Source organism: Ananas comosus, unplaced genomic scaffold (genome assembly GCF_001540865.1).
Source record: "Ananas comosus cultivar F153 unplaced genomic scaffold, ASM154086v1, whole genome shotgun sequence".
Classification (NCBI taxonomy): domain Eukaryota; kingdom Viridiplantae; phylum Streptophyta; class Magnoliopsida; order Poales; family Bromeliaceae; genus Ananas; species Ananas comosus.
The window spans coordinates 7,253-32,427 of record NW_017890647.1 but is presented as its reverse complement, the minus strand read 5'-3'; the positions used below and the strand labels follow the sequence as shown (position 1 = coordinate 32,427).

Below are 25,175 nucleotides of genomic sequence, written 5' to 3'. Positions count from 1 at the left end.
AAGCGAAGACCTTTAATTCTTGAAATGGCGAAGCGGTGCGCTATTGGAGTGCAACTACAAGATCGGGCCCAAATGGGTGCTGAGTGTCGCGGGAGGCCGATTGCAAGTGTCGACGAGCAATCGGAAAGCTAGCTAAGGTGGGTTGTGCTTACCAAAGCGACTAGGTCGCCCTTATGTCTAAGAGAAACGTGGTTTCATGTTGATGCATATAAATGGTAGATGAATGCAAAGGTTAAATGCTAGGTGAATGCATGTTAATTGCTATGCTATGACTACCATAGAATGCACGATGAGCATGTTATAGAAATGCTAGATGATGCATATAGATGATGCATGTAAATAATGCTAAATATTGCATGTGAGCATATTGTAAAGAATGCATGTTAATGACATAATGCAAATATGCTAGTTAATACATGTATGATGACATGATGAGAAAATGCTAGATTATATGCATGTTAACACATTATGAATATATTCTAATTGTTAAACGCAAGCTCTAGATGATAAATGTATAATGGCATTATGAGATTATGTGAGATAGACATGAATGTTAACATGTTGTAGATCATGTTAGAGAGAATATGCATGTTGGCATCATATAATGCATGCTAGATAAAATGTGGATACCTATTGAACTCGACGTGGACAATAGGATTGTCGAATAGATCGAGTGGCACTTAACCTAGTGTATTAAACATAGATTGAACATGAATGACAATGAACCTAGTGTTATTAAACATAGGTCGAGTGGCATCTAACCTAGTGTTAAAGAACATAGGTTATGGATTGAACCTAGAGTTAAAGTAAACCTAGGTTATGTGATAAAGATATTGAACCTAGAGTCAGTTGGACCTAGGGTGAAAATGACATTGGACCTAGATAGGTCAATACCATAGGGTTTGAGACCAACCCTTGAGTTATGTGAAGTGGATTCCGGAATCCCAAGTAATGTGGCCGCAAAGGAAGCGGTGAAAATTGTGGTAAAAGAGATGGCAAGCGAATCATAACTGCAGGTATGTGTGGTTCTCCTCGCCTGGCAGTGATTCAACGGGTATGTGTGGTTCTCCTCGCCCGAGATGCCATGAGAATAAGCTGGAATTGGGTATGTGTGGTTCTCCTCGCCCATTAGCTTATCGGATGATGCCGCCTAGATTAGCTTGAACCTTGTTTGGTAAGAGCGATGTGGTCGCTGCCAGATGACTAAGTCACGACTTGAACCATTGTTGGGTGAGGTGCGATGAGTTCGCCGCCAAATGGCTAAATCATGACTTGAGTTGTTGTTGGGTTCGATGCGATGAGTTTGCCGCCAGATGGTTAAGTCAGATTTGCGTTAGGCTGTGACGGCAGCCAGGCTGAGTTGCAGCCAGTGCGCGGACTATCCGCGGATGATTGACTCGAGGCCGAGTCAGGTGGTTAGCTTGATTAGGTTAATGGAAACCCTATAAGCTAGTGATTGAGATGAGAACCTAAGGTAATAGAGACCTTAGAAGCAAGTTGAACTTGAGTTGAGAACCTAAGGTAATAGAAACCTTTGAATGGAATGAAATGAGCTAAAGTTAGCAAAGGGAATGTAGAATCAACATATCTACTAGTTGTTTATACCGTTGCATAGTTGCATAATATTCATATTGCATATTGCGAGGCATGTTATCTGTTAGTTGCATAATTACATTACAATATGTATATCTGTAGATGTTTTTGAACTAACATGATTGCAGTGCCTCCTTGGACCTGTTGGTCGAGCTTCTCCCTTGGGTGGCCGTACCCACTGGGAACCATAGAGTTGGTTCTCACCCCACGTTGTTTTGGGGTGTTTCAGGTTCGCACGTGAGCGGCGCGCCGGCGTTAGGCAAGGGCGTAGCTCCATAGATAGCGCCCTACCCCAGAGACCAGAGATAGCGGTACCCCGAGTCGACATAGCCTAGGGGTATAGGAAAGGGAAAGGAACACAATGTATCAAATTTGTAATATTAATTGTAATAACTTAATTGCATTTGGAGGTTGAATGTGATGTAAAAATGAATCTAATATGAATGCATGTAATAACATAGGATGTGTTATATTATTGATACCTTTCCATTTGCAATCTATGATTGAATACTGTTCCCGGTTGGAACCATTTGTATTATATTGATTGCGATGCCTAGGACGTACAGGGAAAACTCTGTCCGTTCGGTGGTCTGTCGGCGGCACCGCAACCTCGGCCAGACGGGTGGTCGCGGGTCGTGACATATAACACCCCAAATTAGCTTATATCTATCCTTAAATTCAGCTTGAAGTGGGTAACTCAGCTGCTGCAACATAAGCTCAAATATCAACCTCTCAACACCTCACTAGTAAGTTTAATATAGTATTAGTAGTGCAATTACCAAGCTATTCACCTTTTCACAGCTTTACCCTAACTTCCCTTAAGTTTAAGTAGAAGGATTGCAGCCCATAAACTCCCCTTTAGCTGCTGAAATTAATCTCCAACCTGCAGCAAACCAGCCTCAACACAGCCGTAATACCCATAATCTCATATCCGACAATAAAGAAAGTAAATAGTTTACCTTGTAGGATCACCAACTCAGCCCCGACTGAGTTAAAGTTTAGTAAACACCTTGCTACAACTGTTAAATCCTTCCCTCCAACCAGCTGGGAATAAGAAATCCAAAATCAAACTCAATCATACTACCAACATATTCTATTAGTAGGTGATTAAATTATTTACCTTACTAAGTCTTCACTCAGCTACAAGCTGATTAGAAACAGAGAAACACCTCAAATACTCTTCTTCTACTTCTCCACAGCTGGCCCAAAGGTCTCCAATTCAGCTAGCATCAAAGAGGGAGAAGAAGTTTTATCTTAAACTATTGATTTCATGGTAGAGAGAGAGAAACCCTAGAGTGAGAAGTGGGTGAGGTGAAATTCTCTTCCTCTAAACTCCCTTGACCCTCAGGTAACATCAGGGGTCGAGCAGAGGCCTGAAGGGATAAGATAGAAGGCCAAAAGACCAATTCCTCCCTGTTGCCACGCAGCTGTTGCTGCTGATGCTTGTTGTACCGGTACAAAATCAAAGTTGTACCGGTACAACAATGCAGAATGCACAGAAATTGCATTAGCAATGCACTTTCTCACTTCCAGGGGTCTGATAGCTCTCAAACTTGTCCACAAACATCTCTAAACCCTTTAGAAGGTGTCGGATAGTTTCAATTATCATTTCCACACTCGAACTTCGCAATTTGCTAAAATTCATGTACTACAACGTAGGCCGCACTCGTCGGCCGTCGGCGTGCCCACTGTAGAGCCGCGCTTTTTTACACTATTTATAAATTTGTTAAGCAAAGTAGCAAAGTTGAAATGAATGTTGACACTGTGGATGACGTTACACTATTTACAAAGAATGTTGAACTTTTATCCGTTTTTTTACGCTATTTTTCAAAAACTCTTGAACAATTATCATCTACGTTACACTATTACTAATGAGCCTTGAACTATTACAATATGGAGTGTAGATTTTTCGATGTCTGCTGGTTTGCTCTGGCCAGAGGAGGGTTCTTGCATGATCTTTTGTTGTGCCCCCACCTCTGACAATTTCCGCACCGCTTCTTTATTAAGCCGTTAGCAATAGACTCTCTCCGTGCAACCTTCTTTCTTCCCGGTTGTATGCGCATGTTTGGCGGCCGCGGCAGAACGATGTTACTTGGTATTGCAGGCTATTGCTCTTTGCCTCTGGTGGGGGGGACGTAGTCGTTGTAGGTTGTGCGATAAGTCGAGGTCCTAAACTAGTCCTCGACAAAATCATACGGATCCCACAGCCTAAATGAAATTGCTCGCATGGCATGATTACATGGAATGCCGTCAATGTCCTAACGCTTGCAAGAACATGTCATTTTGGAAAGATCCACAACCTCCGTACTGTTGAGTGCAATTACCTATAAAACAACAAGCCAGTCGAAGGGGTGAGACAAATAGTGCACTGAGTACATATAAACTACATATAATACGTACACTAGTGTAACAATATGTAATATCGTACAACACGTCCAAACATTAGTGTAACGGATTGATAAGTAATGCATGCTATTGTTAAAATGGTGCAAAATACGCGATAATACCTGAAATAGGACACTGGTCGAAGGGTTCAGCATGTAAAAGCGGGACGCTTCCCTGAAGCTCTCTAATATCTTTTCTGCATAAGGCGTTAAAACACTGGTAATATTCTCCCCAGCATTTTTCCTCTAGTAAAAGTAACACGCTATTTTCTTACGTGTTTTCTCGACAAGGTTGGTAATTGGAAGGCCCTTTAGATGTCGAATAACACTGTTTATTGTCTCGGTATAGTTGGAAGTGAGCATTAAATAACGCCTTCTAAGGAAGCAATGGGTAGCCCACCTATGCCGAGGAAGCTTGACTACATACTTGTACTGTTCGGGGTTCAACTCCTTCATCTTCTCCATGTGTTCGTTGAACTCCGCGACAGTGTATGCACGCGCCGCCGCCCAAAATCTTCTCCACGCAGGTGTATTTTTTGGCGCGTGCGGGAGATTGGTAGACAGATGGTACATGCAATAACTATGAGCTGCATCCGGAAAAACATCGGATACAGCTTCGATCAAACCTTTTTGGCGATCAAAAATAATAGCAAATACACTGTTTGCTCTGCTGACGTCGCGATCACCGACGACACCATCCCGCAACTGGTCCAGAAACCAATGCCAGGAATAGTGATTTTCACCTTCCACAACTGCCCACTCTAATAACAGTATGCAGTTATTTCCATCAATACATGACATGATCAGCAGAGCACCTCTAAACTTACCAGTTAGGAAAGTACCTTGAAGAATTACAAAGCGTGTATATTATTGCGTAATCGTGCAAAATACTGTATTTCGCATCAATATAATATACAATATTGCAACATAGTAAAATAATGGTATGAACGTCGCGTAATAATGCAAGAACGTGCCATCCATTCCAATCAGCGGCCTGCAGTGCTTCCTGAATGCTCGAATCAATGCACCGAATGCCCAGAAAAAACGGTGGAAACGACCCTCGTCCTGGTAAAGTAGCTGAAGACATGCCTGCGCATCTCCACTCCTCAGCTCTCGCATATACAAGGAAAGTGCAGCGAACGAGCCCTCGAAATCACCGCACACCTCTTGAAGGATCCTTTCTCTGGCCCGGTAGGCTTTCCAGTAGGAAATTTTTACGCCGTGCTGCCGGAGAATCTCGGTCTGAACCATCTTCAGCGTGTATTTCTCGTTTGCCACGACCTGCTCCCTAACAAATGCTGAGATAAATGCAGCATCGCAATTCCTGTGGCCCAATCCCCCTATTACCCTGCTACAAGTGTGTTGCGAATCAAATTTCTTCACCCACTATTGAGTAAGTCCTAGTACTTGACGCACCTTTATTCTCCACGGATAATTTGTGACACGATATCGTGCGATTATCTTAAGATCGTTGCATTTGGTCGGTGCATACTCCAAACCTCTTTTCATTGCGTATGCTTTGAGAACTCTTTTGAAGTCGCCTTGGGTCTTGTAGAGCTGGCCATCGTGGACATCGTACACATCTACGACGTTACCATCTGACTCCATCGTAGCGCTATTCAGGATGAGCTCTTCTTCCATCTTGTCGTAACCAAATTGCTCAGCAGTAAGTCATACTGCGTCGCTTTGGAGTAACAGGATGACATCCATGGCGCTGTATGTCCGATGAAGTCCATCGGGAGAAGACGCGACGATACGGATGCTAGCGTCGGAATCCGTTTCGCCTTTCAGATCAGCGATAATAAAACTGTCGTCATTGTCTGCCGCATCCACATCGTCGATGAGAATAGGATGGGAGGATCTGCAGTACCAGTGAAAAGCAAGCAGTGCATTGTAAATAGTAAGTTGTGCAAAATATATGTAGTAGTGCAACCCTTACATATAAAGCTCTTACTGGTGCAAGAGGTAAAAGGTAATGATGCAAAATATTACCAACCAGCACAGCATAAAAAGTTAGTAGTGCAAAAATTTTGAAATAGTGCAACCATTAAATATAAATTGCTTACGGGTGAAAGAGATAAAAGATAATGGTGCAAAAATATTTACGGAGTAGTGCAACCGTTGAATATAATGTACTTACGGGTGCAATAAAGCTTCAGTAATGGTGCAAAAGAGTAATAATAGTGTAACTTACGAGCCAACTATTTCAAAATTTGTCGGCTGAGTAGATGTAGATGCATCCCTGAAACGGCTGTTAATCAACAACTCCAGCCGTTCGTCTGTAAGCACTTCGTCTATATCATCGGGATCACATGTAGGAACATTTCTCTCGACTAATTTACTCACAGCGTACAGCTCCATCAGAAACGCGTGGGTTTTATAGAGTCTCCACAAGTTTCGAACATCGTCGTCGTCAACAATGTCGATGAGTTTGCTGAATTCCCCACTATAGCAAAGTTTTATATCGATCTTGCAGCTTTTCGGTGAAGTGTTCATATACTTGAAGAACAGTGCTCACAGAGAATTAAAAGTCTCCCCTTGCCTGATAAAAGTGAGCCAGCAGGATCCTCCTACATACTTGACAATGTCTCCTTCATCCTTAAAGAACCCATTAAAATGGCAGTGCACTAGAATTTCAGCGTTATCCATGAGTTGTAAGAGTTGAAAACAAGAAATTAGCTGAATGTAATTCAAAACCACTCTTTCATCAATATATAATCCAATTAACGTGTATGAGTTGGTAAGTTATGCATGAGGCGGGAAAAGGTAGGTCCATTCCCGCCATAATTCATTTCCAACCCGTCGGCATACAATGTTGGAATAGCTTTCAATCGTCGGCTTTGATAATAAAACGGTGCAACTCTTGCACCATTTTGGACGATTCGATAATGCTTTCGATTATATTGCACTCATTTTGACTAGTGTTACACTATTGTGTTATCTATTGCAACGATATTTTAAATTGCTGTTCTGCATTCTGTTTCGGTAATAGTGCCATTTTTCAACTGTACCTTAACAAGATATATCGTCAGCGACATCATTAAGATTGCGTTCTGTCTTCGAGATATGTGCAGCTGCATATCCAAATCTTATATATAAGCAAACAGCAAACACTGGGTCTGGCGAATAGAATATCATGGCCCGAAAATAGCGTTTCCCGCGCAGGCTACATTTAAGGCTCTTTAATGCTCGTGCAAGAATTCCTACAGAAACTTGTCCGTTGAGATGAGGCGAAGTGACACCGGTGTGCATAACGAGGAAGTGAAAGCAAGTCTGGAAATGTATTTTCTTTTTTTTGTAAATATGGGATAATCAGAAGCACTCCCGTACAGAGGTTAAGGCAACACTGCGCTTGGTGTTCATCATTACACCACTTACAGTTTTCTTTAACTATCATTTAATAAACACCGATTGGAGAGAAAAATTTACACTGCTGAGCGATTCGTTGCACCATATTTTCACTATTATTTTTACACATTGCACTCTCATAAGCTTCGTTACATTCTTTTTCACCTAGTTGCACTATTAGCGGCCCTAATGTTGCACTATTATTATAGTGTTCAAAGAATGATGTATGCATTTTAAAGAAATGTCACACTATTATCTTCTTTAATCATTCAGGGGTTGCACGATTTCTCCATGTGAGGGACCAGATTACAGGTGAATTCACTCATTGCCTCGGTGGAGTTTGCACTGGTGCGAGCCTAGTGATGCACTGTTAGAAGGACAGTTGCATCATTTAACCTGGCATTACTTGTAATATACCGAAAATTCGAAAAATGAAAATGTCGAACTTTAGTCAAATTGACCAAAGTGCGAGGACGGTACACTTCGGAAAGTCCGAAAATGTTAAAATGATTAAAAGTGAGTTACGGGAGGTTTTCGAGAGCTATAGAATCAAATTCTGCAAAACTGCAGATTTTGACCTCTCGGGGACCGGTCCCTGGTGGGAGAGACCGGTCCCCGAACGCGTATGAAATGAGACAGCCGAAAAATCGGCTAAGTCTTGAGAAATTAGCTCTCGGGAACCGGTCCCTACCTGAGAGACCGGTCCCCGAGAGACCGGTTCCCCAAGGTGAGACCGGTTGCACTGCGCGCAGCAGCTCTGGCTGCGCTGGGACTACGTTCGGGAACCGGTCCCTGAAGGAGAGACTGGTCCCCGCCTGCGCGAACTGCCCAGTTCGGGCAGTGTATTAAAGTGAAAGTTGAGGGGTTTATTTGCATTTTGGCAACCCAATAGCTATGTTATGGGGCCTAATGAGATTTTCTCTCATTTTTCCCCTCTCATTCCCTCTCATCTCTCTTTCTCTCTCTAGAAGACAAAGAAGGAGAAGAAGAAGACAAGGAAGGGAAGGAAAAGAAGAGGAAGAAAGTGAAGAAGAAGACAAGGAGAAGAAGAAAACCTCTCCTCTCCTTCTCTAGCTTGGAAAAGGAGCAAGTTTAGAGGTAAGCTTTGCCCCTTTTCATGTTAAATTCCAAACTAGGGTTTGGGTTAACCTAGAAATGGTTTTAATGGAGTATTTAGAGTCTATGAAGCTTTCTTTTTGCTTCTTTTGAGATCAAGACCATGGGTTAGTTGTTGGAGGTAAAGCTTGAAGGAGAGCTTGACCCCTCTCATGGTGAAATCCAAACTAGGATTTGGAATGAGCTAGGAATGGATTAGATGAACTCTTTAGAGTATAATGAAACTATTTTTGCTTCTCTTTGAGATCAAACCCTAAGTTTGACATATGTATTGGAGCTAGGGCACCAAATTGGGGCTTTTGCTCATGGGGATTTCTAAGTGCGATTGACCCTCTAGAAGCCTAATTGGGGGTATTTCCGACGCGTTGGTGCGCTCAGATTAATGTTGCGAAAAGCCGATGTAAAGTTATGGCCAATTAAGCCTAATTTAGCTTCGTTTTGCCGCAGGTAAAGAACGAAGGGTCTAAAAATCCCAAGAAAATCCTTGGAGCACCTTTGAAAGCCTACGAGGTGGGTGGTGCTTCTCAAACTCGTTGAACTTCCCTCTATGCCTAATGTGTCATTCATTTGAGCATATATAAATGTTGTTGCATGCATTTTAGGGTAAAGTGATGATGGAAATGTAATGATGCATGATTGTGAGTACAACTTGCATAATATGATGAGTGAGAACTATGTGAATGTCTAAAACCCTATGTGTATGCATGAGAGAAAAGTGAGCACCCAAAGTGAGCAAAAGAACAGAGTGACACAATAACATAGATCGAGTGGCATTTGATAAAGTTAAAGTGAAGTGACACTAGAGTTAGTGTGAGCCAAAGAACCAAGGGGACGTAAAGAATGATGAAAATGACAATGTGTAAAGTTAAAGTAAAGTGGGGCAATAAGAACGAGAAATGTAAAGAACAAGAATGCCGAAGATGGCAAAAGTAAAAGAAAAGTAAAGAACAACGATTGCTAGAGTGGCAACATAAAGTGAAATAAAGAACACTAGAGTTAGTGTAAAGTCAAGATTGAACTTATGAATCCTTTGAGTTAAGGATATGATCATGCTTGCTATGAGTTCCGTGCTCGAGGGCGGTCGCTCCCCCTCGGGCGATGCGCTTCGGAGTTATGCATCACGGGTTGGAGTAAACCCGAAGGACGGTCCTAGCGGGTGAGTTCCTGCGATGATGAACTTAATGTAAAGCAAGTTAATGTGGCGAAACCCCCGGGTTAGCCTTGAGATTAAAGAACAAAGAGCAAAAAATAAAGTGTAAAGAACAAAGAACAAAGAGTAAAGTGAAAAGAATAAAGAACTTGCATAATCTGCATATGTTAATGTTGAGCATATTCCTTGCTTTTGTTCAGGCATATTAGCATCATGTTGTAGATTGGTTACTATATTTCAGCTTATCCTTTCTATTATGCCTGAGTTAGTCCTAGTGGAAAAGTCGGTGATGTTGAGGCCGAACCCACTGGGAACTTTGTTGTAGTTCTCACCCTACTATTTCCACAGAGCCGGGACCGAGCGAGCCGGCGAGCGACCGAGGTAAAGGTATCGCGCCTTAGTCAGAGGCCACCAAAGTTGTGTTATATTTTGTTAGTAGACACCCTTTTATCATCTTTTGTACTTGATGATTAGTGATGTAAAGAAAAGAATGTAAAGCTTATTTTGAGGTAAATGTGATGTAAGAAAGAAATGATGAAATCATGTAATGAAATGCAAAGAATCCTAAATGTAAAAGATGGATGTAATGTATATGATCTAAAATGAATCATATTACTTGTGTAGATGATTAGTTTTCCTTTCTTTCACTAATGGCTATTGCTTACCCTCGTGTAAGCCGTTTGTGTATGCTTCCGCTAGTGCTTTTCTCTATTGATGAAAATGTACATGTGATGAGCCTTCGGCGGATAGGGGAAACTCTATCCGTTCGGCGTCTGTTTGACGTGCTCGGGTCGGGCCAAATTGGTATCGGTCCCGGGGCGTGACATTACTCCTTCTCGTTGCACTATTATCCCTAATGCGGGCCTCGCAGTATTGTTTTAGCTTTAGATATTTTAATTTATTAAAGCTGAACAGCAAACAGCGGGACTGGCGAATAGCAGAACGGATGTGGTCCGGGTTCTGAAAAAGAGCGATGTTGCGTGAAGCGCATGGGCCGCATTTAATGCCCGGAAGGGAATGTTTAGGGGATTTTCTCCTCGGGAAGGGAAAGCGGCGTTTACAGAACCCAATGACTACAAGCGCGGGAAACTCAATATTCCACACTATTCGCCGACCCAGTGTTTGCTTTTCGGTTATCTGAGATTTTGATGAACGCGCTACCGGCGATTTGATTATTGATGCAAATGGAAATGAAATAGTGTAACAGCCCTAAACACTACACTAATTTCTCATAACCATTGCACTATTATGACTACCGCATTGCACCCTTACAATCTTAGTTGGAGTATTTTACTCCATGTTGCACTATTTGCGTTTAGATACAGAGAAATATTTCATCGCATAGTGCACTTTTACCTCATTTGTTGCACTAAAGTAAAGCTGCAATGCACTCTTTTTGGAATGTTGCACTATTGTGGTTTCATTTGCATCAATAATCAAATCACCGGTTGCGTATTCTTCCCAATCTGAGAGAACAGAACAGCAAACACTGGGACTGGCGAATAGCGTTTCCCGCGCCAGTCGCATTTAATGCTAGCGGCCAACTCGAACAGTGACGTATACGTTATACTTGTTATCGGTGAGGCGAAGAGGCACTGGCGGGTAGGTTAGGCGAAGAGACACCGGTGGGCACATTGAAGTTTCCTCGGAAAGTGAAAGAGGCTCTTCAAACGTATTTTCTTTATCTTTAAATATGGGTTCTTCAGATGCATTCCCCGTTACGGCGACACTACCTTTGGTCAAGGAGGTGAAGTCGACAACGGCGTTCCCCGCAAGCGGTAGCGCAGCGGTGGAGTACGAGAAGGCTCTTTGTATTCTCAGTCGCTGTGGCGGCGTCCGCCTCGAGTTTCTGTGATGCGGCAGCCACCGACGGTGACACCACAGCGAGTGGTTAAGATTGATTCGCACTGTCACACCCCAATAATCCCATATCGAATAGGAATGGGGATGTGATTGGGTATATAAAAGACTTAGACACTAGTAATAATAACTGGGCTTAAGCATTTTGGGCCGGTGGTTGGGCCCAACGAATTATTGTTGCTAGTGGGCTGGGTCGTTACATTTGGTATCAGAGCTAGTTCACCGGCTGAAAATGTGTGATGAGTCTCGGCTGAGCAAGGGTCTGAAAGACAAGGTGATAGGCTATACCGGAGTCTGAATGACAAGGTGACGGGCTATGCCAGGGTCTGGATGACAAGGCTAGCGAAACGAGTCTCACATCGCCTGGTGATCTTGGGCTATGTATGTGATAGGACTGACGAGGACGTCAGGGCCTTAACGGGGGGAGTTTGTCACACCACAATAATTCCATATCGAATAGGAATGAGGATATGATAATAACTGGGCTTAAGCATTTTGGGCTGGCGGTTGGGCCCAACGAGTTATTGTTGCTAGTGGGTTTGGTCGTTACACGCACTATCTAGAGTACTTTATTTACCACGAGCAACCAGGCTCATGGAAAATAAAGCATTCGAGATAATGAGAGTCGATGTTTTGCACCTCGTTGCTGGTTCGTACCCTTCTGAGCGAGTCGCCTTCTCCTTGTAGTCTCCTTCGGCACTCTTCCCTGGCCGCCTATACCTGTTTGCGTCGGCTACGTGCGCGTGGAATTGCAGACAAGCTTATATGATTCCATACTTTTGTTAAATAATTATTTGTACAAATTGGTTAAATTTTATATAATAGAACGTTGTATTGTATGCAAGTCATCTTTGTATGTTACAAAGTATTATAAAATTGTGTAATTTGCATCAAAAGAAATGTAATACTTGATCACAGGCTAATTGACTACTTGCGAATTTGTTACACTATTTTCCAAACAATGTAGCACTGTTTTTATGATAATGTAATATCAATTTTAGAAGTATTTGTACAATTATGTTGATGTTACCACCAAATACTGAGAAAAATTTTCACTACTATTTTATTGTTACATGTTTTATTGAAGAATCTTGCACTATTTTGATCAAAAAGTGCACCACTTACAGTCTTCTTTTACTCTTAATATCATGTTATCACCAATTGGGGAGTCGAAATTTACACTGCTAGACTAATTGTTGCACCATTTTCTTCAAACAATTGCACTTTATTACGTTCACTCTTTTACCCCATCTTGTGTTGCACTATTATTGTCGTTTAATGTTGCACTATTATTATACGGTTGACGAAGAAAGTATGATTTGTAAAGAGATGTCTTACTATTATCTTCTTTAATAAATCAGGCGTTATGTTCCACCTCTCGAACGCACCCTTACAAGCTTAGTACCACTCTTTTTCAAACCATTGCACTGGTATTATCACCGTATTGCACACTTACAAGCTTATTTGCACTCTTTATTCAATCTATTGCACTGTTATTAACACCGTATTGCACTCTTACAAGATTCGTTGCACTTTTTTGTAAACTATTGTTCTGTTATTAACACTATCTTGCACTATTACTCGCGTTTAACTATGGACTTATTATACAGTTAAAAGAACGCGTGAGCTTTTATGAGAAAACTTTACACAATCGTTTAGCAGTTATGTCACACCTCTCGAACTCTGGACCCGCCGACGACCGTCCTCCCCGCCGCCGACCGTCCTCCCCGCCGCCAAGCTTCCTGCCCCGCCGACGCTTATCTTCTTCAATCGTTTAGCAGTTATCTCGCACATTGAGGACCGTCCTGCCCCGCAGCCGACCGTCCTGCACCGCCGACGCTTCGCCTGCATTTGGAGGGGACGCCGTTCATTTGCACTTTTAACTTCAGATTATATTAAGAAATAAAGAAAGTAAAATTTTGACAGGTTATGGAGAGGTTGCACTGGAGCGAGCCTCGGGATGCACTGTTAGAAGGACGGTTGCACCATTTATCCTCGCGTTGTTCCTTCGCGTTGCACTATTATCCCTGTTGCGGGGCATGCAGTTTTTGTAATTTAGCTTCAAAAATTTTATTTAAGTCTTAAAGCCCAACAACAAACGGCGGGGCTGGCGAATAGTGGGGCGGATGTGGTCCGGGTTCCGAGAAATGAGCAAGGTTGCGTAAGGCGGAAGCGGCGCATTTAATGCGCCCCAGGCCGTACGGCAGGGTAGTATACGTATGTCAAAAAATACGTGGGAGGCTATTGTATACGAGGGACATTTTGGTCAGGCGGCGGAAAAAACGGACCGAATCTGCAAAAACGAAAAAGGTAGCACGATTATGCAAAAGCCCAAAATAAATAAATTTTTTATGCAAATTGGCCAATCTTATTTATCCACTAAATTTTTATTTGCATTTATTTTGGCAGCACTCATTATTGAATTATGCCTTCATCCCTACATATAATTTAAATTTAAATAAAAGAATTAAATATTATTGTACCTTCTAAAGTTTAAAAATAAATTCTATATCACTCTAAATTTAATGTCAACTTGGATACTCTAAAATTTTAATACCCTACAAAAATATCATTCTAGTTAAATTTCCATGAATCTCTATTAATTTTTTTTTAGCCTTTTTTCTCGTCTCCCTATCTTTTCTTTTCGTCGTTTAGAAAATCACTTTATTTTTCTTCTCGGGCAGGCTGATTATTTTACTTCTTTCATTTTCTTAATATATGATGTATAACGTAACTTTTATAATAGAAAAAAGTTAAATTTTTATAAAAGATTCTCCTCAATATGGAATAATTTACAATCAAATAAAAAAGGAAATATAATTTGGTAGAAGATAATCTTTTCATTTGAAATTATTTTCTTTGGTTGGTTGAATTGTTAGTTAAAAAAGATTTAACAAAAATTAATAAAAATGTAATTAAAAATATTTTTATAAAATATTAAAAATTGGAAAAAAAATATATTATTTGTAAGTTGACTAAAATTTTGAAAAGATATATAAATAATTTTTATGATTTTATAACAATACATAAATATATATTAAAAATAAACTGAGGAGACAAATTTGAAGTGCTAGTAGGAGGCAGTGTCCAAGACGAAGCAGTCATGAGATAAGTTTTTTTTATCCTACAGCAAAGACGGTATCGGAAGTGAGAAGATATGTTGCTTGCGCGGAAGGGAGAGGCCTCACACCCTTATGATCGTCCTCATTTGCAAGGGTGGCTCTTTTGCCCTATTCAACGAATAAATTGATTTGGTTTTTGATACCATTTTTTTAAACTTTACTAACAAACTTTAAACTAAATTATTCGTTAGTACAAAATAATTTATTCAATATAAATAGGCCATTTTGCATAAAAAGTTTACTAGTTTTGATATTTTGTAAAAATAAACCATTTTGCAAAAGATTTTGCATATCTACCAAAATACTTTTTTTCTTCTCTCTCCTTTTTTCTCTCTCATTCTTTTTTGTTTTCTTCGGCTTTCATCGGCCAAAGACGCGCTCAAGGCGGTCTTTGGTGTCTCGCTCTACTCGCTCAACTGCCCTATGCCAGTCGAGCTCAGTGATGTGCCCACGCTCTTCTCCCTTGTGTTATCAAGAATGGGCACGGGGAGAAAGGCAGCGGGGAACGTCCAAGAGGTTGAGGGAGTAGAGAAGGATTTCTTCTCACGTGGGTGGTTGAGCAGGTGGGGACCCCAAGAGTGCGGAGGAAGGCAAGGAGGGAGGTAAGGAGGGGTCACTTGAAATGATAATTGGACGGTAGACCTTTATGGCGAGGAGGCTGTAGAGTGCAATTTCACTCAAACAGTATAACTTTAGCTAAAAGGTTAAAACTTTTGTTTCAAAAAATACAATTTTCGTCCCGAAGAGTGTAACGTTCGTTTCAAATAGTATAATTTTTTTTGAAACAGTGCAACTTTATTTGAGCAGTATTATTTGTCCTTCTTCTTTGATTTTTGGCCTTTCTGTAACAGTAATGATACAAAATAGTCTTTCAAGGAGAAATTTTTTTTTTCTTTATTCTTTTATTTTTATTTTTTATTTTTTAAAGCCTCTGCATCTTTTTTCTCTTCTTGGAGAAGCGCATGTGCATCCTTGTCACGCCCCGCTCCCCGCCAATTTGTTCGGGTTCGAGCCACGTCAACAAACACCGAACGGACAGGGCCTCCCCTGCCCGCCCAAGGCTCCAACAACAAGTATAATTAAGCAATCAAATAAAAAGATTTGCAATTATACAAGACTTGCACGAGGGCAAGCAACAACAGAAGCGAAAACTCTAAGCTAAAATATAAAACCATACATAATATTTGACTATATTTAAACCAAATATTAGTAAACTAAAACTATTACATTCTCTTTACTTTCATTCATAAATTCTTTTACATCTTAATCATTCTCCCAAAATACATGATTGTTTACAACTTTATAATTCTAACCAACAAAAGAAAGTGGATACATGAACCAAAAAGGGAATGACTAAAATGCATAACTCCGGTGGCCACTCTTGCCTCGATCCTCCGCCGCCCCTCTCGCGCTCGGATCTGTAAGGTTAGTGGTGTGAGAACTACATTGAAGTTCCCAGTGGGTTCAGCAACTGATCTCACCGACTTACCCACTAGGCCTATTCAGGCATAAGTATTTTAAAGGAAAGAAAAGTAGCCAATACTAATGCTAATACTATGCCTGCAAGAAAGCTGTTAGTGGATATATTTAAACAAATATGAATGATTATGCATGCATGCTCTTTTGATAACTTTACTTTGGCTTTTTACCCAATCTTACCGGTTAACCTTTTTAACTCTAATAACTCACAATCCAAAATCTCTTTCATTCGGGGAGGCTCTAAGCACTACAAGACCCGAGGGACCGTCTTCGGGGACAGCGCTCCCCGTTGTGACAATTCCGGAACGCACCGCTTGATGGAGAGCTACCACCCTCAAGCCAAGACATATCGTGAGTATCGATCCAATTCCCACTTAGAAAATGTATCGCCGCTAGCCACAATGCCACTATCATAATAGGTTTCTACCTATTTATTCATGCCACTCTCTAGGTCATTCTTGTCACAGTGCCACCAATGGTTAAATCTTGTTTAACGAGTTATTTCTCGATGTCAATCTTGTCTCTATTGTCAATGTCACCTTTGTTTACTATTATCATAGTCTCGGTCTCACATTCACACAAGTATAGGGTTCCACAAACATGTCCACTATGGTTCTTATCATTCTCTATGCTCATCTACGTTAGAAGCATATAAATAAAATTCAACCAATTTTCACATGTAAACTACCCTACCATGCATGAATGACTATTAACATAATGTTCAACAAAAAAGTGAAATAGATATAAAAGGGAATCCAACGATTCCAGAATGTACCCCCCACCTTGAATATTGTAGAAGGGTTGTAATTCGACTCTCGTGATTTTGAGACGCTTCTCCCGCGACCTATATCCAAAATAGTGCCGAATTAGGCCCTATATACAAGATCTCTTACTTAGACTTTTCGTAACGTCAAACGGAGTTGTTCCACGCATTGAGAATACCCCTAATTAGGTTTTCAAGAGGTCAATTTACCACGGAAACAACCGGAGACAAAATTTCCAAAATTCATGCCCTAACAATGACATAATGGGATTTTTCCTAAATTGATCTCATCTCTAAGCAAAAGCTAACTTAGAATCCATTAGGAAGCATTCTAATTCCATTTCCAAGCCTTTTCAAACACCCCTATGGCATCTAACATGATCGCTAGTTGACCACCATTAGAGCACATGAAGCTCTCATGGGTTTCATTGTATTCATGGCCCTAAAGGGTTTCTAAAGCCTCTAAGAAGCTCAAAACTCCAAAACCTAGGGTTTAAAACCAAATCCTAGAAGTAATCTTGCAAGAACTCACCTCTAATCCCAAGCTCTACTAAGTCCTCCTTGTGGGAGAGCTCCTAGAACCACCAAAATCTCCTTCAACACCTTCTTTTCCTCCTCCTCCTTGCTCTAGGGCAAGATCTCTAGAGAGAGAAAGAGAGAAATGAGAGAGGGAGAGAGTTTAGAGTGTTTGCTGTGAAGGGGAGAGGTGTTGGGTATATTACATGTTGTAACAATTGCAACAAAGCCCTCCAAAAAGTCTTATTTGCAACAGACCAATTTGGTGCTGCCACACCAAAGTGTACCGGTACACGTTATTTTGTACCAGTACAACTCTGCGCAGAGACCAAACCCGAGAGCACGGTTCTAGGTTATGCGAGATTTGTACCAGTACATTTTCAAAGTGTACCGGTATCAAACTCGAGAGCTTCTCCCTCTCGTCCTGCGATGCTATACCAGTTACAACTCGATGGTTGTACCGGTACACTTGCTCCAGAATGCTGGTTTTGTGCCGTTTTCGATTCTATTTTGCGCCGATCGATGCTAAAACCTTTCTAACACCTCTTAAACTCATTTTTAGCCCTTCCAATCTTGTTGGAATGCTAAATGGAACCTATCCAACTATTTCTCTCGACAACTTTAACCAATTTGGGTAAAGTTCGATAATTTCTTCCGGATTTCAATATGTTACGGTCTTAGCCCTCAGCCTCACAGGCGACAACTGCTTCGGCTACGACCTCGTCACCTCCGTCCGCTCCGCATTCACTGCACCTGCTCCGAGTCCTTCGCCTACAGCATCGACGTCGGCGGACGTGGAGGCGAAAGAAGAGAAGATGACGCCACTCTCGTTAACATCACCGAGGACTACGGAGGCGGCGGAGAAGGCAATGATGATGGGAAAGAAAAAAAAAAAGAATAAGAATATTTTGGTCTAAAAATTCAGACTACATCTACAAAATTCAAAATAGTGGCCCACTTTTGTAAAATTTTAAAACTAGTAAATTTTGTATGCAAATTAGCCATATAAATATTATTTTATATAATTAAAATATTTTAAATTTGATTTTTATTTTTTGAAAGCATTTAAGCATTCATGAATTGAAAAATTAGTGTATTTTTCGTATAAAAAATGTATCTTATTCTAAAAAAATAAGTCGAAGGTCATCTACGCCATTACATCAAGATCTTAATTAACTCATCCTTTTGGCTGTTTGCACTTCCATACGAAAAAATATAGTTTGCTATTCTACAATTTAACATTTGCTTCACCACAAAAACTACAGTTTTGTACAATAATAAAGTGCTACATTTTACAGCAATAAAGCAGCAATAAATGATAAACCATAAAGTGCTATCATAGCGCACGATTGTCTCATAATTTGCAAAATAAAAAAACATAGTAAGTGCACTACTCCCTGAACTTATCGGCTGAGTCTCTTTTTGAAGTAAAAATTGTCGACTAGAGTCCTTCACTACCATATAGTTTATTATTTTGCCATTACGCGCAGTAAAAGAGTAATAAAAATATAAATAGTAAAACAACGCTTTTTAAATTTCAAAATGCCAAAACACAAAAGAGCAAAATGCTTAAAAAAAGCTAATCGAAAAGAACAAATTGTACCACTAGTCCCTAAACTTTTGAGTAAGTTCCAATTTTATCCTTAAAATGCTAAGTTTGAAGTTAATGGTTCCGACGTTAAAAAGGGTTTTAATTCAGTTCTTATATAAACATCTATAAACCTATATGAAATCACAATATTTTTTACCACGTGGCAAGTCACCTTCATCCTCATAATAACTCCACTTTGAATCAAACTACTTATTTTGAACCGAACCATCTATTTGAAACCGAATCGATTCTCTTCCGTTCTCTAAATTAGCACTTGAATCAAACCAAACCAATGAACTGCCTCTCTAATTTTTTGTATGAAAATCGAACCGAATACATTCTAAATTGGATTGCTCATCTAGCACTTGAACCGAACCGCTCATTGTATCTCTAAACATCTAAACTGAACCATTGAACTGTCTTTTTGAACCGAACCACCTATTTGAAATCGAATCAATTCTCTATCTTCTCTTACTTTTCTCTTTTCTAAATTAGCACTTAAACCGAACCGAACCAATGAACCGCCTCTCTGATTTTTTGTATGAAAATCAAACCGAATGCATTCTAAAACGGACTGCTCATTAAGCACTGGAACCGAACCGCTCATTGTGTCTCTAAACATCTTAACCGAATCACTAAACTGCTTCTTTTTGAATGTAGGAAAATATATTGTTCTCCACCTATCTATCTATATCTATACCTATACATTAATTCCCCAAAAAAATGCTACGTTGTTGTATTTCCTTTACTTTTGAACTTCATATTGTGAAACCAACCCTTCGCCTTCTCTTTATTCATAACGGCTAATTAACGGTCCACCCACCTTAACCCAACCCTTCGCCTTCCCTCCGTACATAACATCTAATTAATCGTCCACCCACATTAACCCAACTCTTCGCCTTCTCTCCAAATAACATCCAATTAATGGTTCACCCATCTTAACCTTCTTAACCTTAATCTAAACCGTAAATCGTAAAAACTCACACAAAAGCCCCTTCTCTCCTCTACTTTCTATTCCTCCTCCATGGGCTCTGAGGCTAAGATCGAGCACGTGCTGTGGACGGAGGATGAGTTTGCACGCTGTATCGCCGAGCTTGGCACTGTCATCTTCATCAAATCGAGCATTCTTCTAAATTTCAGAAGTTCTTTTAAAAGATTTACATATTCTTTATATTGTAATGTTGAAATTTTTTAGGTAGCTTTATTCAGTTTTTTCACGTTCTTTTTATTTGTATAGTATTCGAAATGATATGTTTGTTGTATTGAAGGTTTATTATTATTATTTTTTATCTTTTGTTTCTTTATATTTTTTTTCCGAAAGTAAAATTCTGTATTATATATGCTGTATTAAGTTGTGTTACGTTGTATATCTTTTTGTCATTTAAAAAATTATTGTATAGTTTTTCATATGCTTACTATTTTTCTACTTGTATGATTCTTTTTATTAACTGATGTAAGAATGTTTACAAAATTAGATTGATATATGATTTAAAAAGATCTTTATTTTCTTAAAAGGATAAGTATTATAGCTTATATAAAAATGGAAGAGATAATATATAGCTTATACAAAAAAAAAAAAAAAAAAAAAAAAAAAAAAAAAAAACCTCTGATTGTTTGATTTATAAAATATTAATTTTTATTAATTTTTTTATCTAAATCTCTTTCAAATAGTGTGTCAGTTTTGACTTAATAGATTGACAGACCTATTATCTTTCTATGAGCATTTTGTTACTAATTAATTTCAGCAAATTAATATATTTTTGCAAGAAGCCAAATATTTAGACTATTTTGATTTTTAAAATAATAACAAATTTTTTATACATTATTGAGATATTAAATTTATTTTACTATCTATCCACCGCAATGCGCTTAGAGAGAGAATCATTTTACCTACAGGCAGGGCATCCGCATATGTATATATATCACATATAATTTGAGTCCCTTTTTTATGTCATATTTTAATCCTATGACATGACTGTCCGAAAACTTGGACCATTGAATTGAATTTATAGATAAAAAAGTCAATGAACTCACGAGATATGGATGTACTGATAAACTAACTGTAAGTAATAATTTTTACTCTTAAGACAAGAATTAAAATAAAACATTATTAAAATAAAATATTACTGAAAGTTCTGGATCTGGAATGTGACATGCAGGAGGCCCTAGGGCAAAATGTAGGACAAAACGAAACTTGACTCAAAAGCTCACGGACAAATAATGCAATTTATTATCCTAATTAATGATTTCCAATAAAAAGTGCCTAATCTGAACATGCGACTACATTGAACCCTCAGTTACATATATAAACAAAAATGACAAGAGTGTCAATTACCAAACTAAGCTTAATTAATGTAGTGTTGCAAAAATAAAAAATTGATCATAAAATACAAAAAAGAAAGCCTACGTTTTACCGACTGTCTGGTATTCATCTATCTATTTTCACTCCCAAACAAAACAACAACTCAAGATGAGTTTAAAAAAAAGGCCATATAATTTTCCTCAAAAAAAAAAAAAAAAAAAANCGGTCCCAACAGAGGCATATTTTTATGCAAAATTTGAAAATCAGGAAAGCAAATTCTTTGGAAAAATCCCGTAAATTAATTTCTGCTCTCTTACAGCTCTACGGCAGGGACAGGAGATGTACAGTAACGGGGATGAGCCATGCACCACCGAACACACAGCATCTTCCAACAGGACCAGAGAGACAATGGGAGCCCCCGCTTTTCGTTTGTTCGTTTATTTTCTTTTCCTTTTTCTTTTTCTTTTTCTTTTGTGCATCAACCCATTCATTCTCTCTCTCTCTCTCTCTCTGAAGACACTCACATGGGCAGAGGAAGAAACGCCAAAAAATAATCCCCCTGTATACCCCATTCCATTCAACTCCAAAGGGACAAAAATCCATATTCCCCAAATTTCGAACCCAATCTCCTCTCCTCACTTCTAACTTTCCTACCTATCCCCTCCCTCCCCCTTCCTCTCCAACAACCTCTTCAAAAATCTGCATCCAAATAAAAAATAAAAAAAGAAAGAAAAAAAAACCGTTACATATTTACATGGAGAAATAGAAAGTAGCAAATTAAAATTTCATGCAACAGCCTCCAAATTATTCCCGTCGTAAGGTGCGATGGGAATTAATAATATTTCTCATCATCAAGTAAAAGCTGTTTTGTTGGAAGCAAACAATGACCAGCCGTCGATTATTCAAAAACATCCGTCATTTTGTCAGCTAGAAAGTGCAGCGGCATTACCACCAAATTTAATAAGAAAAAAGCTGAGGGGGCCTACTTCAAATTAAACGTCTCAAAAGTAAGTTAAAGGGGAGGGGATGGATGGGTCTTCAGACGCGTATATTATTAATAGTTTATCTTATCTCCTTGTTAGACAGTAGTAGCAGCAGAAGAAGGTAAGGTAAGGTAAGGTAAGGTAAGTAGTAACCGCCGCACTCACTCACTCACTCACTCACTCACCATCTTTCTTCTTGAGAAGGCTTCTGGCGAAGAGCAAGCAGATGACGAGAAATCCGAGCCCCGCCGCTCCTCCCACCACTATCGCCACCGTCTTCGTCGTTTGCTGCCCTATAAAAATGATCACCAAAGTACATACCGCTCACATTAATTACTACTACTGCTAGCGAGCTAGCTAGTGTCGTAATTTTTATTTTTTTAAAAAAAATAAATAAAAATAAATAGGCCAAGAGTACTGATCAGTTAATTAATTAATTAATTTAGTTAAAATTAAGCACGATAGAGATTCCTTGCAGCAGCCGCACCTCCTCCTCCTCCTCCTCCTCCTCCGGGGGAAGCACCGCCGCGGGGGACGCCGTTGGGGTAGTAGCTGTAGCTGATGTAGCACTTGTCGAGGTAGACCTGGCCGGAGGGGGCGCCGCCGCACTCGACCTCGGACTTCTGCACGGCCTGCGCCACGCACTCCCCGCAGTCCCCCGCCGACAGCTCCCCTTCGCACTGCGCCATCGCGTACACCCCCTCGTAGCTCGTCGCGTAGAACCCATTCCCGCCGCTGAGCCCGCTCTGCAGCTGCGCGAACGCGGTGTCGCGGCGCACCTCGAAGCCCGATCCGCCGCCGCCGCCGGAGCCGCAGGTCTTGAAGAGCATCTGCGTGCCCGAAACCTGCGGGAAGCCGGACACCTCGTAGAGGGCCAGGCACCCCGTCAGCTGGATCCGCGCCGCCACGGCCGAGCCGCAGAGCGACGACCACATGGGGATCGCGCGGCCCACGCACGACGAGCACTCGCCCGGGCTCAGGTCGCCGCGGCACTGGAAGACCCCGAACACGCCGCCCCCGCCGGAGGAGGAGGTGGCCTTGTAGAACTTGGCGGAGGCCGACTGCGCGATGAGGGCGGAGGCGACCGCGGCCACCGACTGCTGGGAGCCGCCGCCGCCGCCGCCGAGGGTCTGGTTGGCGCAGCCCTTGTAGACGAGGGCGTAGATGTCGGCGCCGGAGACGGGGCAGAGGAGAGAGAGGACGGTCGGTACGAGGAGGAGCAGGAAAATAAGGGGCGGGGCTGAGACTGAGAATGAGAATGAGAATGAGAATGACGATGATGATGGTCGGGGAGGAGGAGACGACGGGTGGGCTTCGGAAACGCCCATCTAGGGTTTCTACTCTCTCTCCCCCCTCTTCGCTCTCTTTCTCTTTTGCGCTCTCTCTCTCTCTCTCTCTCTCTCTCTCTAGTCTTTTCGCCCCCCTCTCTCTCTCTCTCTCTCTCTCTTAGTTACTTTCTTTTTTCTGTAATTCTTAAAAAAAGAAAATAAAAGATAACCCTAGTTCAGTGTTACGGGGTTGGGGGCAGCTGAGGGAGTAAAGAGGGGGCCATACGGAGGACTTGCTTTTTCTCTCTCTGGTGAGTCTGGTCATCTCTGGTCATGCTATGCGCGCCTCATAATGTAACTCAAATTATTTTCAGAGCTGCACAACTTATTGTTTGGTCCTCAGGCGTGCTATTTTGTTCTTAAATTTTAATTTGTTATAATTTTTAATTTAAATTATTAATGTAAAAATATTATAGTAATATTATAATTAATAATAAAATAATAGTTAAAAATTAAGTTTTTACATCTACGGTTTGTCGATATTTAGTCAATTAAGTAGAAATATACTATTTGATTGCAACCGTTCTAAAAGTTAGAGCTAAAAATTATAATAAATTAAAATTTAATAACTAAAATGTCACACGCATTATACTTTCAGGACCAAACATGCAACTTAGCCTATTTTTAATGATTTAGCTACGCATGTATTGCAATTTCTGTTCTATTTCTTTATTTTTTATTTTTTTTCTCAAATTTTGATTATAATAATTTAATTTGGCCATTTTACAAAAAAAATTATTAGTTTTGCGTTTTTGTAAAATGAGGAAATTTGTTTTTACAAATTCTGACCAAAATTTTTGAAACCTGACCAAAATACTATTATGCCTTAAATTCAAAACTTTAATTATGACATCTTTTCTCTCCTGCTTCACACCTCGAAATGCCCCATCTCTCATTCTTCCGCTCTCTCCTTGCGGGCCATGGCTCCACTGCCGGCAGTGGCCTCTCAACGCACATCCTACCTATACTGCCTCCACACTTTCTTTATACAAACCATTGAATCAACCGACGGACTTATACAAACCATTGAATCAACCGACGAAAGTCCGAAAGAACACCTCATAAGCAAGAGGAAGACGACGACCTAGACTTGCTAGTTGTCATGGATGCTCGACGCTTCGTTGGAGACAGGCAAAAGTGGGAGAGGAGGTAGGCGACGATTGTTGATTGAGAATGCTTACGAAGCATGTTCGTGGTCAACATGGCCGACAACGACCATAGTTAGTTAATTCGGATTTGGCAAACATCCGGTACGAATATAATTCAGATAAAATTCGTCTTTTAAATTTTAAATTGGTTGAAAAATACAGCAAAAAAACAGATTCGGTAATTATTTGGATACGCGATTTATACGGATATTATACGTTCACCAATTAAAAGTTGGGAATAAAAAATTCGGCTATATAATAAATATATAATAATTAATATACTATATATATTATTATTATTGTAATTTTTATATATAGATTAAATATATTTAAAATTATAATAAACATATATTAATAATATATAAGAGTTATATATTTAGAAATATTAATAAATAAATAAAAATTTATAAATAAAATATTATATAATAATATTTCTATATAAAAATAAAATACTATATATAATAAATAAATATATATTTATAAATAAAATTA

General features: G+C 40.0%; 2 protein-coding genes across 4 annotated transcripts; both read right to left on the bottom strand.

Annotated features, from left to right (window-relative positions):
• Positions 1-2,417: 2,417 nt before the first annotated feature.
• On the bottom strand, positions 2,418-5,618 carry LOC109704017. The gene is made up of 5 exons (XM_020224761.1): positions 5,394-5,618; positions 4,894-5,258; positions 4,405-4,794; positions 4,101-4,174; positions 2,418-2,476 (listed from the first exon to the last, which is right to left on the bottom strand). The coding sequence occupies exons 1-5, from the start codon at positions 5,616-5,618 to the stop codon at positions 2,418-2,420; spliced, it is 1,113 nt and encodes a 370-aa protein (XP_020080350.1).
• A 15,861-nt stretch (positions 5,619-21,479) lies between these two features.
• LOC109704016 (cysteine-rich repeat secretory protein 3-like) lies at positions 21,480-23,606 on the bottom strand. 3 transcript variants are annotated; one of them, XM_020224758.1, is made up of 3 exons: positions 22,695-23,606; positions 22,393-22,500; positions 21,480-21,923 (listed from the first exon to the last, which is right to left on the bottom strand). In XM_020224758.1, the coding sequence occupies exons 1-3, from the start codon at positions 23,533-23,535 to the stop codon at positions 21,916-21,918; spliced, it is 957 nt and encodes a 318-aa protein (XP_020080347.1). In that variant the 5' UTR covers positions 23,536-23,606; the 3' UTR covers positions 21,480-21,915. The 3 variants fall into 3 exon arrangements, with proteins under 3 accessions (XP_020080347.1, XP_020080349.1, XP_020080348.1); XM_020224760.1 differs by having other exon boundaries at positions 22,698-23,606; XM_020224759.1 differs by lacking the exon at positions 21,480-21,923 and having other exon boundaries at positions 22,385-22,500.
• Positions 23,607-25,175: the final 1,569 nt, after the last annotated feature.